This window comes from Neofelis nebulosa, chromosome 4 (genome assembly GCF_028018385.1).
Source record: "Neofelis nebulosa isolate mNeoNeb1 chromosome 4, mNeoNeb1.pri, whole genome shotgun sequence".
NCBI lineage: Eukaryota > Metazoa > Chordata > Mammalia > Carnivora > Felidae > Neofelis > Neofelis nebulosa.
The window spans coordinates 158,055,810-158,078,984 of NC_080785.1; the positions used below are offsets into that span (position 1 = coordinate 158,055,810).

Below are 23,175 nucleotides of genomic sequence, written 5' to 3' on the forward strand. Positions count from 1 at the left end.
TCTCAACAATAAATAAACATTAAAAAAATTAAAAAAGAAAGCGTGTGGTGATGTGGATGCGAAGCGGCGTGTAACCACCGCTCTGAGGTTTGGCCCCTCAGGGAGGCTGGGGGGCTGGGGTCACTGTGAGGAGGGGCCGGCGCTCACTCGGGGTGGGAGCAGGGGCTGATGGGAGAGGCCGGCTGGTGCAGAGGAAAGGGTTCATCCAAAAGAACTTGCCAGAAATTTCCAGGCACGGTATGCCCAGTTTGGCCAGGTGCCATGGCCTTGTAGCCTTATAACAACAACGACGACAACAAACAGTGAAATCCCTCAAAAAATGAAACGTGAATTACCGTATATATGGCCAGCAATTCCCCTCCCCGGTATAGACCCCAAAGAACCGAAGGCGGGGACTCAGACAGATACTTGCCCCCCCCCCCCCCGTGTTCACAGCCACGCCAGTCGCAGTCGCCAAAAGGTGGAAGGAACCCAAGTGCCCCTCAGTGGATGAGCTCGTAACGCGGTAGCGCGTTAGTCATAACGAGGACTGAAACGCTGAAACGTGCCACAGTGAGGATGAACATTTTGCACAGCGAAAGGAGTGAGTCACAAAGACGCAAACACCGTATAATTCCATTGACATGAGGTGTCCAGGAGAGGTAAATGGACAGAGGCAGAAGGCAGATTGGCAGTTGCCAGGGGCCGGACGAGGGGGCGGGGAGCGACTGCTCATGGGGACAGGTTTCCTCTTGGGGTGATAGAACGTTCTGGAATTAGAGGGAGGTGGTGGTTGCATAATACTGTGAATGCCCTAAATGCCACAGATTTGCTCACTTGAAAATGGTTAACTATATGTCATGTGAACTTCACCTCAGTTGAAAAGTGATGACGATTTGGTGGCCCCGTGGTCTTCGCGCCTTCTGGAAGGATCGTGGCCCCTAGAGAGGGCAACTGAATAGTTCCCGCTTGGTTGACAACAACCTAAAACTTCCTTCTTCACGAGACTTTTTCTGCTAATGAAATGGCCTGCAGCAGCCCCAACACGGACGTGGAACCAGGCCCAGAGAGGGTAAGGGGCCTGCTCAAGGTCACACAGCAAGGGAAGCTGGTCTGTGGGGCTCAGTTTTGGCCTGGGAACCCTGGGAAAGCCTGCGTGCGACACAGACCCAGTTCCCTGTTTGTTGAATAAGGAGCTGGAAGGGGTGGGTGAGGGGCACCCCGTCTGCCCTCCTCCAAGGCCCCTATCCCCCACCCCCAGAGGGCAGCCAGCACAGGCTGGGTGGGCAGCACTGGGCATAGGGCACCTGCCTAGTCCTGGCCTGTCTTTGGGCCTCAGTTTCCCCTGTGTACAGTGGGGGCTGCAGGGCTGGGGCAGGCACTGGGCCACCTGCACCTCGGGTTCCCTGAGGTGGAGAGGGTCAGCTTGACCCCTGGCTGGCCCTGAGTTGATTCTTCTGGCCAGGACAGAATGGCCACTGAGGATCACAGGCACCACCCTGAGATCAGGGCCCCCAGTCACCTCCACCCCCATCTGCTGCTTCCCTAGCTTCTTCCACCGTGTCTGACAAGGCACCACGGGGCCATCAGGGGGCATTCAGGACCTGTCACCTTTGTGACCTTTCCAAGCCTCAGTGTCCACATCTGTCACAGTCAGGCTGCAGTGAGGACCCCCAGGAGGAACAGCAGGGCTCCGGGTCACCCCTGTGTTCAGAGAGGGCCTGTCCTGCCCACCTTTCCAGGTGGCCCAAGTCCTGGGTTGATTTCTGACCTGTAGGCGCCCCCTTGTGGCGGTGACTGGCAGAACCTGGGATACATCCACAGGTCCCCGTGCCAGCCCCACGCTGCCCCGGAGCCTGGGGACGCAGCAGTGACTAACCAGACAGGGAACCCTGCCCTTGAGGGCCTTGTAAGGCAGATGGGGGACACAGGAAAATGTGGAACAAGGGACAGTTGCACGTAGGGACAAGCTGGAGTGGCAGCCGGAAGGTGACATTTGAGTTGAGCTGCGGCCAAAAGAAGGGTGTCCCAGGAGAGAGAGACTGCAGGTACAAAGGCTCCGAGGGGAGACAAGCTTGGGGCAAAGAGGTGGGGGTGGCAGGAGCGGAGGGAAGGAGGGTGTGAGTGGAAGCCGTGGAGTTTTACTCTTGAGGGCACTGGGGAGCCATGGTGGGATTTTGAGCAGGGGAGAAACAGGATCTGAACAGCAACCTTTATTAAGAGCCATCTTAGGCCACCACAGAAACACCGATGATACATACCCATGTATTGAACAAGTCTCCATGCATGTACCACTGACCGGAAGAAATAAGCCTGACAGATGCAGTTGAACCCGTGGTCTCTGGCTGTCCCTCTCCACCCCGCAGCGTACCGTGGTCAAGAATTTGGAGTTAGTCCTTCCTTCATATGGTTTATACTTTATTACATACTATGTTGGCCATAAACAATATGATTTGTGTGACTATAAACTCTGTATAAGTAGTGGGACCACACACATCCTCCTGCGATCTGCTCATTTCATGAACATTGTTTGCATTTGTAAACTATTAATAGTTTTGTTTTTTAAGCTCTGAAGAACTGAGGTGTAACATGCCCACATGAAGTGTGTAAAGTGCACACGTGTTAAATGTACGGCTCGGTGCATGTTACCTACACGCACAGAAGTGTGTGCAGCACCCAGATCAAAATGTAGGACCTTCCCATCATTCCAGAAGGTTCCCTCCAGTCCACAGCCTCCTGCCCCCGGCCGTAGGCGTCGCTCATGCCCGTGCTCCCTTCCGTGGTGGCGTGGAGCTGGCTCTTGTGCCTTTTCATCGCTGTGTCCCATCCTGTTGAGTGGGGCAGCCACCGTTTGAGTTTCCAGTTTGGGGCTATCGTGAGTCAGGCCGCTGTGAACACTCCATGGGTGAACTTTTGTGGACTCACGGGCTCACTTGTCTTGGGCCACTTGCCCAGGGATGGAACCATGGGGTCGCAGGCTGGGCGAATGTTCAGCTCTGGGAGGGGGGCGGGGAAGCCACTGAGCCCAGCTGTGGGATGTGGCCGGTCAGCACACCCAGCCCTGGCCGTTCACTGAGTGAGCGGAATATCCGCCTGGATGGACACAGTTGCTCGGCCCTCCTTCCCCCAGCTCCATGTGGGTTGTGTCCTGCTGTTCGCTCTAACAGGGCAGCTGGTCGTGCGTGGGCGCCTTCTCGAACACGTCTCTGTTTGTCCAGGGGCCTGTGATGGAACTCGGGCCAGCGTGGCAGGACAGCAAGGACATTATGACTTTCACGAGCCCCTAAGTGAGTTTCAGCATCTCCCAGTCGCACCTGTGAAATCCAGGGGACCTTGGGGTCCCCGTTCCTGGCCCTTCCTGCTTGTCTGCAAAAGCCTCCTTTCTGATGCTTGGCGGGAAATGGGATCATTTGGAGTGGGGAAGTTTCTCCCTTTTACTTCTGAGCTCGTTTCCGTTAGGGATGTCGGCCGTGTCTTAACATTTCTTTCTGGAACAAACGGATATGGTTTGGTGACGGGACAAGTTACACGAGTTGCGCGGCCCTCTGTGGAAGCCATCCTTGTCCCTGGAGTGGACCCTCTAGTCACTGCATATGATGCTACCTCCCGCTACTCTATCCTGGTTGCTGACATTTTGTCGAGCGCTTTTGCTTTGTGGTGCGTAAGTTTCGGCCCCGGTTTCTTTTCTCCCATCCTGAACTTGGTTTTGGCATTCAAGTGCTGGCTGCCTGAAAGAATGACGTGGGGGCTTTCCATCTTTTTTTGATTGTCTGGAATTGTTAACTGACATTAGAGTCATCTGATGTTTCATGCGTTAAATTTGGGGGGATTATAACATCGTACTGTAAAGCACGTAAAACACAAACATGCGGTTTAACAAAATTATGGAGCAAACACCCACGTCACCACCGCCCGCTCAAGAAATGGAGTGTGGCCAGCGTCCCAGAGCCCCTGTGATTGCCTCTCTGTCCCCCGAGGTAGACCCACTTTGACTTCGTCTTCTCCTTCTCTAGATTTGCCCCTTGCGGTGGAAGGATCCCTGAAGAATATAGTTCAGCTGAGCTTGTTTCTGAACTTCATTCTAAAGCACTTACTCTGTAGGTGTTATTTTGTGTCTTTTTTTTTTTTTTTAAGGTTTATTTTGAGAAAGACAGAGCATGAGCGGGTGGAGGGATGGAGAGGCCCCACACTATCAGCTCAGAGCCCGAGAGGCTGGATCCCATGATCATGACCTTAACCGACCCTATTCTGCGTCTTAATTACTCTTAATGAAGTAGCTCTTGATGCCCAAACAGGCCATCCTATTTTATTCTCCTTCAAGATTCCTTATTATCCTTGGCTCTTTGACCTTCCACGGAAATTTTACAACCCGCTTGTCAAGTTCCACACGCACCTGACTGGGATTTTGATTGTGAATGCATTTAACCTATAGTTTTCAAGAGTCTATTGGTCTCCCAGTGCTGCTGTAACAAATTATCACAAACATAAACAACACAGATTTATGAACAAGTCCTAGGGTCCAGAGCCTGAAATGGTCTCACCGGGCTAAATAAAGCCAAGGTGTCGGCAGGGCTGTGCTCCTGCTGGGGACTCCGTCGAGAATTCGTCCCACCCTCTCCCAGCTTCTGGAGCCTGCATCCAAGCCCGCATCCCTGGCTGATGACCCTTCGTCTACACACCGGGTCCCTCACACACCACCACTTTCTGCTTCTCCCTCTTCTGTCCCCTTCTTCCACTGTTAAGGACTGTTGTGATTACATTGGACCCACCAGGTCGTTCAGGGTAACCTCCCCATTATGGTCAGCTGATCAGCAACCTTAATCCCATCTGCGATCTGAATCCCCCTTGCCATGCAATTTAACAGATTCAGAAGTTCTGGGGGTTGGATTGTGCACATCCTGCGGGGGGGCGGGGGGGAGGGCATTTTCTGCCTACCAGAGGGAATATTGGCATCCTTGGTACCGAGACGTCCATTCAATGCCCATGGAGCACCTCTCTTTCCATTAGGTCTTCCCTAAACACCTCCATAAGGTTCCCCTAGGGGCCTTGTGTGTTTTTTGTTTGATTTAATCCCAGGCACTTCATTTTGGGTACTATTGTCAATAGTTTGTAGTTGGCTTAAGGGTTATTCTTTCTGATCATGAATGAATGCTTAATTTTATTAAACCCTTTGCCCATACCTGTTGAAGTGATCATATGTTTTCCTCCCTGACTTAAACAATTTTTTTTTAACTAGGCTCCATGCTGGGTGCTCCAATGCAGGGCTCGAACTCATCAACTCTGGGATCAAGACCCGAGCTGACATCAGAAGATGTGCCACCCAGGCGCCCCAACTCCCTTACTCTTTTTAAGGCAGTGGATCGGAGCAATGCGTTTTCCAGCATTAAATTTTGCATACCTAAGATTCAACCTTAGACACAAGGTTACATCCTTTTTATACGTCACCACTTCCCCTCCGATTTTTCAAGAGAACGTGCTTGCATGTCGGTGTACGTGTGTGCATGGGCAAGTGGGGGGGGGGGCAAAAGGAGAGGGAGAACCTCTAGCAGGCTCTGTGCTCAGCATGGGTTATAGGGCTTGATCCGCAACCCTGGGATCATGACCAGAGCTGGTATGAAAAGTTGGATGCTTAACTGACTGAGCCACCCAGACGCCCCCCTCCCTCAATTTTATTTAGGATTTTCACATCTATGGTCACCAGTGAGGCTAGTCTAGAATTTTCCTGTTTCATATTGTTTTGAGGAAATGCTGGTCTCATAAAACGAGTCAAGAAATGTTTATTTTTCTTCTGAGTTTGTTAAATTCCCTTTTCTCTCCCCTTGAGTGTTTGGTAGGACTTTTCCAAGAACGCCATCTGGGTCCAGACTTCTGACTAGTTCTGTTTCCTTGCTAGCTTATAGGACTATTCAGACTTTCCCCCTCTTTTTGAGTCAGTTTTTTACCCCCTAGGAACTTATCCAAGTTAGCTGACATTTTCAAGTGTGCTGGCACCAAGCTGCTCACAGCATCCCCCCCCCCCCCCACCCATGGGGTTTTCGTGTGGCTTAGACAGGAGAGCCCCTCCTCCAGGAGGCTGGGCAGCAGAAGGCGGCCTGCCTGCCTCAGGAGGCACGTCTCCTGCCCTAATCTCTCCATGTTTGAAAAGCTCTCTCTCCACGTTTGATGTCTTTCGAGGGATAGCGATTTGGGCCTTCTTTTCATCTTGATCAAATTTCCCAGCAGCTTCTGAATTCCATTCATCTATTAAAACAACCAACTTGAGGTTCTGCTTTTTATCGAATGTTTGCTTTCTATTCCCCTCCTATTATTTCCTTCTTCCTGTGTTCTTAGGCTTATTTTCTTGTTCTTTTCCTGACTCAAGATGCATGCTTAGCCCAGCACTTGCCATCTTTCTCCTACATACTATACCTAGTATTACACAGGCACATGCTCACAGTGGGAGGGCTTGCACATAACCTTGTCCCAAGCATTGCTGGGAAGAGGCCCCACTCTACCCTGCGGATGACCTGTGACCCCCAGGGGCTCGAGAGGCTGCGGCTTGGCCTCCGGTGAGGGCAGTGATGGAAAATGCTTTGGACCCAGGGTCTTCCGGAAGGAGGCCATCAGGGCTTGCTGCGGATGTGGGTGTGGGCAGCGAGGGGCAAGGCATCAAGGGCGCTTCTAAGGGCTCTGGCCTGAGCCCCAGGCAGCGTCCTTTACTCAACGCGGCTGGAAGGGCAGGATTCCATGGGGCTGATGCCCACCAGTCCTCGAAGGGGGAGCTGGGCGATCTGGGGGAGGGATAGGGGTGCACAGCCCTTGCAGGCAACAGGCGGTGAGCCGGGCAAGGCCCAGCAGGGCAGCAGGGGGAGATGCAGGTGTCTGCCGTGGAAGACAGGGCACTTCCTGCCCATGTGCCCACCACAATCCCCTCTGAGGACCAGGCATCGGTTTTCAAACTCCAGCGCACATATGAACCACAGGTGGAAACTGTTGAGAGGTCTCCTGGGCCTCGATCCCAGAGACTCTGCCTCGGCAGGTCGGTGGGGGGGGTGGGGGCTGAGGGGGGGGGGCGGTCTGTGAACGTGCATTTCTAGTGAGCTCAGAGAGGACCTTGATGTGAGTCCAGCACCTGCCCTTGGCCACCCAGGAGTCCGCAGCACGCTGCACCTGAGGGAAGGCAGGCAGTGTGTTTAAGTAATGGAATTTAATGTAATTGTGACACGGACACAGGGTGGTGGTGCGGTGGGTGACCCAGCACAGACGGGGATGGCCCGTGCCCCCCGCCCTATGGGGCCGGCGGTCCTCCGGGGGACAAACACTGATGTGGCTGGGTGATGGCCTTGCACGGCACGGCTCACCCTGGGAAGGCACCTCCGCTGAAGCTGGGGGTCTAGGCCGGGAGCCCCCGAGGAGCAGTCAGAAGCTGCAGCCACAGACCCGAGTGCCAGGTTCCGGCCGGACGTGGGAGCGCCACCCGGTGCTGGCGCTGCTGAGGAGGGGGGCGAGCCCGCCCGCACTAAGTGCTGCCCAAGAGCGCTTCAGGACAAGGGGCGGGGGGTGCACACAGTGAGGTTCACGTAAACAACGATGGACGAACAAGACAAACTCTGGGGACACTTATAAACCTACGACGTTCAGCAGAACGGCAATAAAACAGCGGCCCTGCCGGCCCGGCCACATGCCGCGTGCGGCCAGCAGTCTGGCGGGCAGGGCAGTTCCCAATCTTTCTGGCGCCTGGGAGCTAAACAGCACAGAAGGCTGCATTTGATCTCTGGAGGGAAAGATTTCATTTCCTTCCCCTCAAACTGACTCAGGGGGCAGAGAGACGAGACTTCTCGAAGATGAGCCTCTTCTGGGAGAAGGGACCTCAGGGACGACAGTGGCAGAGCAGGTGTGCCTGGAGGAGGTGGGGCCCGGGAGGAGCCCGGAGGAGCCGGGAGGGTGGCCGGCAGCCAGGGGGGGGCACCCCTCCTCCATCCCGCAGGCTCGGCAGGTGCTTCCTCCGGGTGCTTCCACCTGGAGCGCCAGCGCCGGCCGTGGGGCCCGTCACTGGGTCCGGAGCTGGTAATCTAGAAGCAGGGAAGGAAGCGTTGGTTTTCTGCTCCGCACCTGGAGGCGGGGCTGCCCCCCTCCCCCACCACAACCCTGGGGCTGCTCTGTGTGCACCACCTGGGGCACAGGGGGACGGCCACCAGGGAGCCTGTCTGCACCGCCCGTGGCGGGCTGCACGCACCTCCGTTCTGAGTGATGTACCGGACCCACGGCAGAGCCTGGTAGCCGCTCTTCTCAATGATCTTCAGGTAGCGCACCTAGGGCACGGGCAGCAGGGCCTGAGTACGTGCGTGCTGCCCCCCGCCCCCACCCCGTCACTCCCTCGGGGCCAGGGAGGGGAGGGGAGGCTGTGAGGAGGAGCAGGCAAGCACAGGCAGAGGTGTGTGGGGAGGGGGGGGAGGGGGAAGGGGCATCTGTCTGGAGCGTGTGGACACCGCGGGAGGGAGCGGTCACTGCCAGAAGGTGCGGGAGCGAGCCAGGCTGTGCCCTCTCAGACACGGCCCTCCAGCAGACTCCTGGAGAGGAGGCCCAGAGTTCACCTCCCCTCGCGGATTTGGAAAACAGGCCCTGTGGCGGCAGGTGCGTGCACACCGGAGGCTCCAACTCTAGTTCCGGGGGCGGAACGACTCTCTAATCTCGGGGCTGAAGTGCAGGGTGAGGTCTGTGTGGACAGGGGTGGGACCAGGCTGCCCGAGGAGGGCGGCAGAGCCGGGGCAGCACGTCGGCGCCCTGGGAAGGCAGACCAGCGCCGTTGTCCACGCTGGCTGCAGCAACCCGAGCTGGGATGGAGGCCTGGGCCCGTCCACGTGTGCTCTGGGGCCCTGCGGCCCTGGCCGCGTGTACCTGGATGCCAGAGGTAGTGAAGTAGGGGATCTCAAACTTGACGCTGATCGGGGGCTTGCCCTCCTTGTCCTCCGCCTCCACGCTCGGAAGGCCAAAGTGGGCCCGCATCAGGTACTCCTTGCCACCCTGGGGGAGCAGACGAGGGAGAGACAGTCAGGCCAAGGCCCCGGCCCAGCTCAGCCAACAGCTGCCCTTGCAGGGCGCCCAGTTGCTGGCCCGGCCACGGAGCCCCTTCCTGCGTGGCCGCGGTCTCCCAGAGTCTCGGCTCCTCAGACACACTTACACTTAGCCCAGGCCTCTCGGACCGTCCTGCCAGCTGAGCCGGCCCGATCGCAGGCATGCTGCAGAAAATCGCCGAATTGTTAGGATCAAGAGAGTGGCACAGACTCTCAGGGAATGAAGACTAGTTGCTTCAAGGATGCCTAGACTTACAGGCCTCAGGCAGGGAAAGGAGGCACGAGGTGTGGACCACCTGCTGAGGCCAGAGCCCGAGGGAACAGCCCCACCTGTCCCATGTCTGGGCGGCATGTGGAGGCAGAGGGGGAAGGTCAAGGTGAGGCATGCTGAACAGAGGGAGATGACAAAAGTGAAAGATGGAGGCTGGGGGCTGACTGATGGGTTGGACTCCCAGAGGTGGCCCCCGAATGACCGGAAGCCCAGGCCCAGACGTGAATGAGGCATCTCAGCCCGGCCATCCAAGCGCCCGGAGTGTCGCACCTAGAGGAGTAGGGAGCAAAGACAGCGCGGCCCTCATCGCGCCCAGGACACCAGGTGACCCCCGTGGCTCTGGCAGGAGCGGCTGCTGAGCAGGGCTGCTTCTGGCCGGAGCAGGCAGGGGCGGTCCTGGAGCTTCTCGGGCAGAGCAGAGCAGAGCGGAGCCCCGGCTCCCGGCCTGCAGTCGTGCTCCCCTCATGCTCCCCTCCTTGGGGCGGAGCCAGCGGCCAGTGTGTTCACCACCGCCAGGGCCAGGGCCACAGCAGGGACTCTGCCTGAGCCAGTGACATGTGCTGAGTAAAGACTCTGGGACAATGAGGGGAGAATAATGCGGTCCCAGCCGCAGACAAAGCAGGCAGCCGAGGAACTAAAGCCGCTTCATCATCAGCCTGTGTATGAAACAGTACCGGACCCCAAATCTGAGCCTTATAAAGACAAAAGGGGAAACGAAAGCACGAGGACAGGCCGAGGGGCAGCGGCGCGTCGGCTCGCCCGCCCCGTGTCCGTCACGCCGATGTCAGCGGGTACGAGTCCCCCGAGAGCGAGAGACACCTACAGGCCGGCTCACAGGCCAAAACACAACTCTGTGCCGCAAAAGCAGAGAAAGGCCACACCCGCAGGAAGACCCGGCGAAGGCGCACCAGCCAGAGGCAGACAAACGGCAGGGGAGAACGCAGGGCAGGAGTCACAGGTGCAAGGGAGGACAGGCCGCGGTCCCGGAGGCCGCGGTCCCGCGGTCCACAGGCAAGACACCGCAGCTGCGAGTATCCAGGCCACCAACTCACGCGGCGGCAGCTTGTGAAGCGGGCGCCACACGAGGCGCAGAGGGAGCCGGAGGAAGGCCGAGCTGACGGGCAGACGCTACCTCGGCGTCACGCAGACCTCGTGGGCTCTCTCCCCGCCAGTGGAAGCCCTGCCTTCCTCCCAAGCGCACGCAGGGGATCTGCAAACTCTGACCTTCCATTCGCATACAACAAACACTTCAAGAAATCCCAGAAACGGAAACGACAAGAATAGCACTGTCTGGCCTCAGTGCTCCAAATCTGTAGTGAGGAGAAAAGAAAACAGAAGGCCCTTCCCCGAGGAAATTTAAAAAGAACAACCCACTCTGTTTGGGTACAGAATTTCTAGATGATCACATGAAATAGGACATGTCAGAACCTAAGCGCTATATGGCTAAGGCAGGGCTCGTAGGAATATTTATGGCTTAAATACTTGTGGCGATATAAATTTTAAAACAAAATCATCAAATGAAGCTATCCAACTTGAAAACTCAGAACAAGGATGGAGCCTGGGTGGCTCAGTTGCTTACGCATCCAACTTCGGCTCAGGTCATGATCTCATGGTTGGTGGGTTTGAGCCCCACATCAGGCTCTGTGCCGACAGGTCAGAGCCTGGAGCCTGCTTCAGATTCTGTGCCTCCCTCTCTCTCTCTGCTCCTCCCTGCTCATGCTCTGTCTCTCTCTCTCTAGAAGTTAGTAAACATTAAACATTTTTTTAAAAAAAGAAAGAAAACTTAGAACAAGAAAAGGATGAAGAAATTTAAACCAAGGACTTATAAAAGACTGGAAAATATTACAACAGAATTAAAAAGCAAATCTGGAAGAAAAAAAAAAAAAAAGAGAGAGAAGCCACCAGGTAGCTTTATCAAGGAAGACAGAAGGCCCAAATAGACAAAATAAAAAATAACAAGGTAGAAGTAACCATCATAATGGGAAAAAAAAAAAAAAGAAAAAGAAAAAGACCACTTTCTCCAACTTGGCAGACAACTTAAAAACCTGCTTAGGTTGGCTGACTTTTTGAAGGGAAACAATTTACCCAAACAGCCTGTAACAGAAATGGAAACTCTGAATGGCCCAATTTCCACAGGAGAGAGAAACTGGTCGAGATCTGGAAGGTCACACAGCCAGATTCTATCAACCTCAAGACCAGACGACCTCCAGGCTCCTCAAACTGCCCTGCGGCATGGAAATGGGGCACGGGGTAATTACGAAACAGGCAGAACAGAGAGCGCCCCCAAAAAAGTCAGCCTCGGTTATGAACATCAGCGTGCAAAGGTTATGCACAGTGTTCACGCAGTTCAACGGTGCTTTAGAAAGGAAACATGCCTCGATCAGGTGGAGCTTACCGGAATGCAGCCATGTTTCGAGATCCACCCGTTAACAGATCTGAACTGAGACACCAAAGGGGCACCTGGATGAATTTGTTACCCATTTGTGCCGAAAACACAGGAAAGTAAGGGCTGGATCGAGTCCACGGCCCCACGTGGTGTCAGACTTGGGGGGACGACGCCCAGCGCCTCCAGCTGGGGCCAAGACCAGAGGTCACTCTCCACCTCCACTTACGGGCCCTGGAGACAGCAGCCACAGCAAGGAGACGCTGGAGCCATCAAATGCCCAACAACAGCAGAGAAGGGAAAACCGTATCTGGTTATAAATGATACGAAGGAGCATCTGAAGATGCACAGGAATTGAAAGAAAAACTACCATAAACCAAAAATACAGGAGGGAACTAGGGCGTAAAACTACCATACAAACATCAGCCACCTGCTGGAAGACACAATGGAAGAGAAGACCCCACTCACTGACACACTGACTTAAAAATCATTCTCACAAGAGGGGCGCCTGGGTGGCTCAGTCGGTGAAGCATGTGACTTCAGCTCAGGTCATGATCTCACGGCTTGTGAGTTCAAGCCCCGTGTCGGGCTCTGTACTGACAGCTCGGAGCCTGAAGCCTGCTTCGGATTCTGTGTCTCCCTCTCTCTCTGCCCCTCCCCCTCTTGCGCTCTGTCTCTCTTAAAAATAAACAAACAGGGGCGCCTGGGTGGCGCAGTCGGTTAAGCGTCCGACTTCAGCCAGGTCACGATCTCGCGGTCCGTGAGTTCGAGCCCCGCGTCAGGCTCTGTGCTGATGGCTCGGAGCCTGGAGCCTGTTTCCGATTCTGTGTCTCCCTCTCTCTCTGCCCCTCCCCCGTTCATGCTCTGTCTCTCTCTGTCCCAAAAATAAATAAAAAACGTTGAAAAAAAAAAAAAAATAAATAAACAAACATAAAAAAAAAAATTTTTTTTTTAAATCATCTTTATGAGAAATGTGCCCATTTCTCATAAATGGGGATGTTCTGTGGCCTTTATCTAGTTCCAGACACGTGGATGTTTCCCCCCGAGGAAGTTCATTGACTCATTCACATTCCATTTGTGTACTTTTCTGCATGTTGTATTTCAATAAATGCACTTTTTTACACCTAGGGAAAGGCTATGTGAAGTATATAAGGTAAACATTCAAACATCCCCAAAAGCACAAAGGCGAGACTGACACAAAGGTCAGTCTCATAAAAGGACAAAGGACAAAGTCCTCATAAAGGACAAAGCCTCATAGAGGTGTTCTGACTTTCGTATTTAGTACAAACAAACAGATTCCAAAATTCATTAAGGAAAACCAAACAAGCAAGAATCACCAATGAACAGACAAGAGATGGATATGGGGGGTTGGGGGGGGGAGGTGGGCCTGGCCTGATCAGATGTTAAAATATAGACTAAAGCCCTGAGTTAAAACGTGGCCTCGCTCCATGGACAGACAGACACCAGGACATTCAGAAAGAGATCTTATGCCATATGAAAATTTGATATTTGATACACATGGCATTTCAAAACCACTGGGGGGAAGGTAAGATTTTTTAGTAAATGATGTTAGAAAACTGGATAGCCATTTGGAAAAAGACAAAACTGGACCTGTACCTCACCCCATTTACCAGACCTAGCTCTGAAAGGACCTAAAAGCCAAGGTTAACAAAAATGCCACTATACAGGTTCTAGAAGCAAATATGGGTGAATTCCTTTATATCTGGGAAAGGTGAGGCCTTTCAAAGTATGACTTACAGTCCAGACAAAAGGGCTGAGAAATCTGACTACGTTAAACAACAGTCATAAAGCAAAGAAGCAATTTTGAAAAAGTCACACAGCGGCTTCATTTTCTTGGTTTTGGCTCAGGTCATGATCTCACGGTTCGTGGGACTGAGCCTCCCCGTGGGCTCCGTGCTGACTGCACAGCCTGCTTGGGATTCTCTCTCCCTCTCTGTGCCCCCCTCACTGTCTCTCACAAACTAAATAAATAAAAATTTTTTCAAAAAAAAAAACAGGTCACACAGCAAAAACCACCAGAAACAAAGCCAAAAGATAACATCAAACTAGGGAAAACCTCTTGCAACTCGTATCAAGGAAAATGCTTTGCTTAATCTTGCCCATATAAAAAGAGCTCTCGGAAACGAAGAAAATGACCAAACCTGACAGAAAAATGAAGGGGACAGCTGCCGTAATTTCCAGAGAAAGAAATGCAAATGGCCCCCAGACTTAAGGAAAGGAGTCTCGTCTTGTTCATGATGAGAAAACGGCAACGGGCCGTAATCAGCACAGCACGGGGGGGCACACCCCCCTTCCCGGCTCTCCGGCTGCCACTGCTGCAAACCCAGACTCAAGTGCTCAAAACCCTGACCACAAGCCAGGCATCTACGCCAGCACGAAGTGCTCTATTTTCCCGGAGCTGGTGCTGGAGTCCCGAAACCCACGCTGCTCAGGCCTCGAGGCAGTCTGTTCCCCTCAAGGGAAGCGGAGTTCTGACCCGGAGTGCCAGAAGGAGGGCAGGAGGGAGGCAGAGAGGCAGGGGTGCTGCCCTGAGGCTGGAGACGAGCCATTCGGACAAGCTGCCCGTGCCGGCTCCGGCTTTCCCTCCTCGCTTGGCCCGCCCCTTGGCTCTCCGTCCACGGGGATCCTGGCCCCGTGCCCCGCTTTGAGGCTGCTGCGTGCTGGGATGGGCACAGGAGGCAGGCGGGGCGTGGGAGGAAGTCGAGGGGCACCCCACTGAGAAGGGCGCTTACCGGGAAGGACTTGATGGACCACACGATCTCACTGTTCTCGGGGACCCACTTCACACTCCCCACTGTTGTCTTGAACTTGGGGGAGTCGGCGTCGTTGGGCACGGGGATGTGGATCTCCACGTTGTTGGCCGTTGACCGCCGCTTGAACTGGCTCTTGGCCTGGAGACGAGGCCGATGCAGCCAAGGTTGCGGAAGGCACAGGTGAGAAGGCCCAGCCCCGACCCGGCCTGCCCCGGCAAGGGCCCCACCCCCCTGGCCTGGCCCGGGGCCCCCCACCAAGCTGACCCCGGTTCTCCAGGCTCAGCTCGTACCCTCCTGCCCCCTGAGACCCTCCCTATAGCCTCCAGTCCCCTTGGCCTTCAGGGCTCCCCATTCTCCCCTCTGGGTCAGTGAGGCAGCAAGGGCCTCAGCCACAGGCCTGATCTCCCCGGACAGGGGTCGCAGAGCCCCACGGTGTCCCTGCCCTGGTTAGGCCTGGTTCGGCCTGGATAGCCAGCCCTGAGCCGGCGAGGCTATCCACAGCCCCCTCTCTCACTGCCCTTGTCCCCAGGTTGGCGCTGTGTGCCGGGTGTGCACGCACCTTGATCATGTACTCGATGCGGCTGTGGGAATGCTTTTCGATCACGGACTCGATCCATATCAAGGGCTTGACCTGTTGGGGAAAGCGAACGCGGCACTCACACCTTTCCCACAGAGGGACACTGAGGCCCGAGGCAAGGGACCATCTGCCAGGCATGAGCCCAGCAAGCCACCGCCTGGGGCTGCCGGACGAGTCCCAGCCAGGCCAGATGGACACGCAGACAGAGGGGCCTCTGGAAATGCAGAACACGTCACCGGGGCTGCCTGCAGTGGGGGCAGTAGGGCCAAAGGGCTCCGGTCCCTCAAACGGTTCAGAGCCCCGAGTTGTCAAACACCGGCTCCGCAGAGCCGGGCAGCCCGTAGGGGGCTGTTCGTGCCCTGGGTGTCAGCTCGGGGACAGGGACCATTCCCACCCAGCAGGGAGGGGGCGGGAGCCTGTCTGGAGCCTCCCGCGGCCACCCTGGAGGAAAGCCTGCTCCGGGGGCGGGCGGGCGCACGCACGTGGGTGTTGAGGCGGTAGGACATGAGCTCGAACTCGCCATCTGGGGGGATGAAGGAGATGGTGCGGTCGTTCTCGAAGCGTGAGAGTCGCACACACTGGTGGAACTTCACATCCTCCAGCTCCACGGACTTGCTCTTGCCACCTGCGGGGAGGCGGCGTGAGGGCGGGACAGACCCTAGCCCCTCCGGGTCATTCCCTCGGCAACACTGCCAATCCCGGGGGCTCGCCCCTGGCAGAGCAGAGCTGCCCCTCAAATCCGCGAGAGCGTCTGGGTCACGAATGCCAAGGCGCCCGGGTTCCTGGACGATCTCCCCCGTCCCCCCACAGCCCCTCGGAAGCCCCGTCACCTCCTGGCCCCGGGCTCGGGCTGAGGGCAGGGCTGGGTGGCCTGGCTCACTCTGGCCCCCAGCAGCCAGTCCGTGGCTTAGCCGGCGCTCCTGCCCAGGGCGAGTCTGCTGAATGTATAACAGAGCCGGCTGGAGACGCGGGGCGACGGCTCAGGGCTCCCGGTGTGCCCCGGCCGCATCGTCATCCCTTGTGTTCTGGGTTCCTGTCTTGGTTTTCCATCCCGCAGAGGAGCTGTGCAGGTGGGGCCCAGCCAGGGACAGGAGCTGCCCTGATGGGCTGACACCCGAGGGGGCCTCACTCCTGCTGTGACGGTGTGGCCGCCCCTGCCACCGCTCCCACGGCCGGGGGGCCTGTGGTGGGCCAGGAGCCAGGTGTCCCATTTGTCAACACAGAGCCTCGGCATGCTGGGTGCCTGAGATCACTCTGGCCCCCGCCCCACCGCAGGGGGTGCTACATGCAGGCCGCGTGGCAAGAGCCAGAGCCACTGTGTGTAGCCTTCAAACAGCCCAGACCCAGCACTCCAGGTGGGGGCAGGAGCTGGCACAGGACAGGAGAGAACAAGGCAAGGCCTGACCTTGAGCCCGCAGCTCCCTTCAAGATGGCGTAGGGCAGGGTCGTGGACCTGCGTGACCCTTCCCACACTCGACGTCTGAGGTCCTCGCCCGTGCCCTCTGGCCCATAGGGTGACGAGGGGACTTGACTTTGGGATCTCTGCTCTTCTATGTTTTCTACGTCCAGTTATGGATTTACTAGTTTTCACGGTTGCCTTTTAAACCACCTGAACATGTTTCTAAAGCAGGTACTTGAGGGACACGCGTTGGCCCATGCAGCTGGGTATTCCCTCAGCTCAGCTGTGAGCTCAGCACAGGCCCGCTCTGGCCACAGGGATGCAGGGGGGGTGGCGGGGGGTACTCACGGCCCGTGTTGTCGAAGAGAACCTTGTCGTTGAGGCCCAGGCGCAGCTCGGGCATGCCTGAGAGGAAGACCCTCATCTTGATGGAGCCCACAATCTCGCTGCGCAGCACGTTGCCATTGGCACTGACCTGGGGGGCGGCGAGGCGGGCGTGAAGGGAGGCCCCCACTCACCAGCTTCATACCCTCCCGCCACCCAGTTCTCGATGCCCTTCTCCCCATCCCGGCCTCCCTCCAGCCTCTGTGCCAGGGTCACAGAGGCCGACCCGTGGGCTCTGCCCTCTAGGCCTCAGGCCACAGCTGAGCGAGGACCCTACCAGTGCCTGCGCAACCACTAGGCTGGCCTTCCTCCAGGCAGGCCACACTTGCTTTTCTAGAGATCTCTGTTTCTCCAAGTGGGGCCTGAGGAGGCCACCTGCCCCATATCCGCTACTTCCTAAAGATGGAGCTTCCCGGGCCCTGACTCCTCGCTGCTCCCCAGGGCTGCCCTGAGGTCCGATGACCACGGATCCACAGCACCAGATAAAGTCAGAGGAGTAACGGCTGAGCCCTTCCCCGTGCACTCCAACAGTCTGCGTGGCGGAGTTATGCTTCGGGCAACCCTGTAGCTCACGAGCAGACCAGGAAGCATCTGAGATAGTGATTAGAACGTCACAACAGGCCAGCAGGCAAACCCTGAGGCTGTCCTGAGGGAGCCAGGCTGCTGGAACACCTCTTCTCAGGCCCATTTTAGATACAGAACAGAGGCCACACAATGGCTGGCGGAGGCGCTGGGGCCACAGCTATGACCACCACCCCACATCACCACGTCCACACCCACAGGCAAGAACAAGGGCTGCAGATGCACAGGCCTTGGGGCCACGAGGGCCGCTCCTCGGAGGTGCCAGCCACACCCACGTGCTGGAAGGCCCCAGTTGCCTATTTCTACAGAGAAGGAGGAAAATCTGTCCAGCCTTTAACTCAAGCATCTGGAAAGCACCACAGGCAAACATGAGAGCCCTTCGCCTCTGAAGGAGGTGGAAAACCGAGGCACCAAGGAAACGACAACCCGGGAAAGGCACAAAACAGGACAGAAGGCCCTGCAACGTCTGGTTCTGTCACCTCACTGCTCACTATACTCTGGTCACACTGGCCTCTCACTGTCCCCACTGCACACAGCGGCCACCTCTTCCTCCTCCGCCTCTCGTCAGCTCTGCCTGTCCACCTCTGTCCCCACTCTGGTGAGGGGGTGCGTCAGGCCACTCACTGCTGGGTCCAGCACGAAGACAGTGCCTGGGGGCAGAAGGTCCTCAGCAGGTACGTGCAAACGTAGGCCCTCGCTGGTGGGATGGGCTCTGGGCACCCCCCATGCTCCCAACTATGACTGCCCCTAGATGTGGAGGGCCGTCCCCCCGCGTGGGGAGTAGGGACTACACAGCCCTCTGGAACTGAACAGGTGAAGTCACCAATGCTGGGAAGGCGGGCTCAGGAAGGGGAGAAGAACTGTGCAGGCCCAAGGCTCATCTCAGCCCTGCAGGCGGCAACCAGGATGGGTGGGTGCAGAAGGGATGTCTGCTGAGCTGCTCAAGTATACCGTTACACCCAGGTCACCGGAAACTGGACGCTGGTGTGGACTCAGCAGCCGGCTCTGCAATCAGACTCAGGAAGACGGTGTTCCGGCACATCTGGGACACCTGCACCTGCCTCGTGCTGCCCCGTGTATGGAAGAACAGGGTCCTTCAGGCACAGCCACGTGCTGGGTGCACTGTGGTCGGGACACCCATCGAACTGCCAGTGTTTTCATATAACCTATTTATAGGCTGTTCCCCCGGATCTGCTTTCATAGGCCAGCACACTCTAGTGCCAGATGGACCATGTTCTGGGCTCAATAAACAATTCAGACAAAGGCAGGAGGGGCATGTGGTTACTGAGGCCACTGTCTTGCTCCAAGACTTAAAAAGTAAAAAGGCAAATATGTTTATGCGCAGTCCACTGGGAGAATCTTTTGGGGAAGCACCGTCAACAATCCCACACCGGAGGACCCACCGCTCCAGGAACCCCGCCCAGGTAAGGATGCTGCCCCAAACACACATCTGAGGACGGACAAGCTGGCTCATTTCTGCACTGCCTGTGGCAGCTGGAAAGGGGCACACCCTAGTGAGCCACGTGATGGGACTGGTCTGATCAGTCATGATCATCTCCAAAGTGAACACAAGCAGGCTGCGGGTAACATGGGGTCGGCTTGTATGCCCTTCCCTGCCACTGGCTACAAGGACGACACGTGGGCAGGGTTCATGGGCAATCATCAAAGACTGAAAGGCACAGTGGGTGGATCTGGGAAGAGCCGCTGAAAGCGCGGCACCCAGGCCCCGTGGGAAAGTGCAGAGGAAGCCTGGAAGTGGAAGTGAGCCCTGGGGACGCTGACTGAGCTGGCGGAAGCCTGTAGCTCTGGCTTCAGGGCCAGAAGGGGAACTCCTGCTGCTTAGAGGGCATATGGAAATCCCCCGATTCCCCCCTTGTCTGTTCTCTCACCTCCAGGCCCCAGGCAACCTAGCTGTTGCTCCCAGAGGGTGGGGCAAACCCAGGATTCAGGCCCACTGCAGGCAGGCAGGCCAGAGTGGGGATCTAGAGCCCCCAGTTGGTCACAGAACCCAAAGGGGAAGTCCTAAACAGCTGACAAATACCAGAAAGAGAGCATACAGTGAGGAGTCCAGGAAAGCAAACCCATGAAGTTATTTGTGTCTCCAGAGCACTCTAGAAATGGGCATGAGTAGCTACGATCCTAATTAGCATGCCAAAGACTCTGAGAAACAAACCACCCAGTGCCAGACAGACCACCAGGCAGTGCATACTCCGGACAAACTCAAATAGCAAATGGCAGGAAGGCTTTGAAAACTGAACTGATACTTACGGCCCACAAATTGGGGGCTGCAACTTGTGGCCTGAACCTAACCAGGCCAACTGTCAGCTCGAACACAAATACGGACATGCTCTGTATAATCTAAATAAGACCTAGAATCTTATAATGTAACATTCAAAAAGGTCCAAGATACAATCTAAAAATACTCAGCATACAAAGAGCCAAGAAAATTTAACTCACACGGAAAATACAATCAACAGATGCCAATGCTGATGCAAATGTTGGAATTATCCGACAAAAGACTTTAAACAGTTATGTAAAAATTACAAACACCCTTGCAACAAATGTTAAAATAGAAAGTCTCAATAAAGAAGCAAACTATAGGAAGAAGAATCAAATGGAAATTTTAGAACTAAAAGATGCAGTAACTGAAATACAAAACTTGCTGGATGGGCTCAACAAAAGGATGGAGATAAAACAGGAAAGGGTCAGTGAACTTGAAGACAGATCAGAAGGAAGCATCCAATCTAAACAACAAAGAGAAAAAAAAAAGATGGGATAAAAGAAACAGCACCTCAGGGGCCCTTGGGACACTGACTAAAGGTCTGATATTCATGTCACTGGGCAAACATATTTGAGAACATAATGGCTGCAAACATCCCAATTTTGGTAGGAGACATAACCAAACAGATACAAGAAGATGAACAAATCCCAAACAGTGGAAACCTAAAGATATCCATACCCAGACACAGCAAATCTATCTGCTGAAAACTAAAGACAAAGAAAAAATCTGGAAAGCATCCAGAGAAAAGCAGTGTGTTACCTACAGGGAAATATGGATTCAAGTGACCGTGGATTTCTCACCAGGAAGCATGGAACCTGGAAGGAATGTCACAACATTTTCAAGGAGCCAAAGGACAACTGTCAACCCAGAACCTGTATCCAGTTGAAATATCCTTCAGAATGAAGCAGAAACGAAGACATTCTCAGATGGAGGAAAAGCAAAGTAGACCTGTTCTGAAAGAACAGCTAAGAGTAGCTTTTTAGGCAGAAGGGAAATGATACCGGAAGGAAACCTGGGAAAAGTCAGGAAATCGAGGGAGAGCCACCGAAGTGCCAAATGTCTGAGTTAAATGGGTTATTGTCTTGACTGCTTTAATGCATGTTTGAGAACTGAGAGCAACAAATCTTAGCACTGTCGGGAGGTGGTTTCCAATGCATCTAGATTAATGTATAAAACAGCTCTAGCCTTGAGGGGTAGGAAACTTTCTGGATTCCAAGTGAAGTGGTGAAATATTGATTCTAAGCAGGTAAGTATGCATTTTATAGCAACCACTAGATACAACTATATAAAGAGATATGGTAACAACCACCATAAAGAAATGAAATGGAATATTAAAAACATTCAAACAGACCAGGGAAGGATAGGAAAAAAACAAAAACAAAAACAAAGGAATGAAAAACAGAGGCAACAAAAACAATAAAATGGCAGACAGTTTAATCTAACAAATTAACAGTTACAGTAAGTATAAATGCTCTAAACATATCAATTAAAAGACAGAGACTGCCAGAATGGATGTTAAAAAATGACCCAGTTTGAGCACTGGATGATGTATGGAAGTACTGAATCACTACACTGTATACTTGAAACTGACATTACCGTGTATATTAACTAGAATTTAAATAACTTTAAAAAAATAAAATAAAAGGATAGGGGCACCTAGCTGGCTCAGTCAGTGGAATGTGTGACTCTTGATCTTGGAGTTATGAGTTCAAGCCCCGTGTTGGATGTAGAGATTACTTAAAAATAAAATCTTCAAAAAAATAAAAGGATTAAAAAAAAGAAGTAAAAGGATAGAAAAACACATAGCGTGTAAACACTGATGGAATAATCTCTGGAGCGACAATATTAATAGCAAAATAGACTTCAGAGCAAAAAAATTACCAGGGGTAAAGAGGGACCTTCTATAATGAAAAAAGAAAGGGACATTTCATCAAGGAAACATATGAATCCTAAATGTGCCTGTGCCTAACAGCATAACTTCAAAATATGCCAAGACATAATCTGCAATTAACAGCTGGGGCTTTTATCGCTATCAATAATAGGTAGAACTAGTAGACAGAAAATGAGTAAGAAAAGCTAGAAGAAATAAATGTCACTAACCAACAGGATTTAATTGGCAATTACAGAACAGTCCACCCAACAAAACCAAAATATATATTTTTTTCAAGTGTACCTAGAACGTTTGGCAAGAGAGATCACATTCTGGGTCACTAAAACAAACCTTAAATTTTAAAGAATGGGCATTATAAAAAGTATATTTATATATTTTAAAGTTTATTTATTTTGAGAGAGAGAATCCCAAGCAGGCTTCACATGGTCAGCATGGAGACCGATGTAAGGCTGGAACTCGCGAACCATGAGATCATGACCTGAGCCGAAACCAAGAGTCAGATGCTTAACTGACTGAGTCACCTAGGCACTGCATAGAAAGTATATTCTCAAACAATAATGTAATTAAATTAAAAACAAAAAAACAACGACAATAAGGTAACAGAAAAATAGGTAAACAGTTAAAAATTAACACACTTTCATTAAATAATCCATGAGTCAGGGTGCCTGGGTGGCTCAGTCAGTTAGGAGTCCAACTCCAGCTCAGGTCATGATGTTGCAGTTGGTGGGTTCGAGTCTCGTGTTGGGCTCTGTGCTGACAGCTCAGAGCCTGAAGTCTGCTTCGGATTCTGTGTCTCCCTCTCTCTCTGCCCCTCCCCTGCTCATGCCCTCTCTCTCTCTCTCTCTCTCAAAAATAAACATTAAAATAAATAAATAAATAAATAAATAAATAAATAAATAATCCATGAGTCAAAACTGAAGTCTCAAGGGAAATTTGAAAATATTTTGAAGATGAAAATCTAACATACCAATTATGGGTCGTAGCTAAAGCACTGCTTACACATGTACGACATTATCTTTATATTAGAAAAGAAAGATTCCAAATCAGCATCTTCACTTCCACCTTAAGAAACTAGAAAAAGAAGAGCAAAACAAACTCAAATCACAGAGAAAGAAATACTAGAGCCAAGAACAGAAATCAATGAAATTGAAAATGGAAAATCAATGAAATCAAAAGTCAATTCTTGGTAAAAGCCAATTCATCACCAATAAAATAGATGAAACTTTCACAAGACTGACAAGGAAAAAAAATATGACATAAGTGACTGATATCAGGAATGAAAGAGGGGACATCAGCACAGACCCTGCAGACATTAAAAAGACAGTAAGGGAATACTACAGAGAATACTATACACATAAACTCAATGACTCTGATGAAGTAGATCAGCTTCTTAAAAACAATAAACTGCCAAAACACCCAAGATGAAACAGAAGACCCGAAGAATCCTATAAGTATTACAGGATTGAAATTTGTAGTTAAAAATATTCTGGAACAGAAATCTCTAGGCTCAGATAGTTTCACAAGTGACTTCTACCAAGTAAATCTAAAATATACAATTTATGATACTTTCAAAAATACGAAATACTTAAGTATAACTCTAA

At 53.2% G+C, this 23,175-nt stretch overlaps 1 protein-coding gene and 1 long non-coding RNA gene across 2 annotated transcripts in view; one reads left to right on the top strand and one right to left on the bottom strand.

The window, feature by feature from the left end:
• The first annotated feature begins 390 nt into the window (after positions 1-390).
• Positions 391-5,388, top strand: LOC131510447 (uncharacterized). The gene is made up of 4 exons (XR_009261061.1): positions 391-583; positions 858-1,051; positions 3,198-3,266; positions 5,216-5,388. It is a non-coding gene; the product is annotated as an uncharacterized LOC131510447 (long non-coding RNA).
• A 1,758-nt stretch (positions 5,389-7,146) lies between these two features.
• Positions 7,147-23,175, bottom strand: part of AP1M1 (adaptor related protein complex 1 subunit mu 1) — a 29,907-nt gene continuing 13,878 nt past the window's right edge. Inside the window, exons 6-12 of the mRNA XM_058727598.1 lie at positions 16,785-16,911; positions 15,520-15,662; positions 15,020-15,091; positions 14,440-14,598; positions 8,857-8,982; positions 8,195-8,270; positions 7,147-8,030 (exon numbers count right to left, since the gene is read on the bottom strand). Of these exons, the coding sequence (XP_058583581.1) occupies positions 8,008-8,030; positions 8,195-8,270; positions 8,857-8,982; positions 14,440-14,598; positions 15,020-15,091; positions 15,520-15,662; positions 16,785-16,911 (726 nt within the window). The 3' untranslated portion in view covers positions 7,147-8,007. The remainder of the gene's footprint in view (positions 8,031-8,194; positions 8,271-8,856; positions 8,983-14,439; positions 14,599-15,019; positions 15,092-15,519; positions 15,663-16,784; positions 16,912-23,175) is intronic.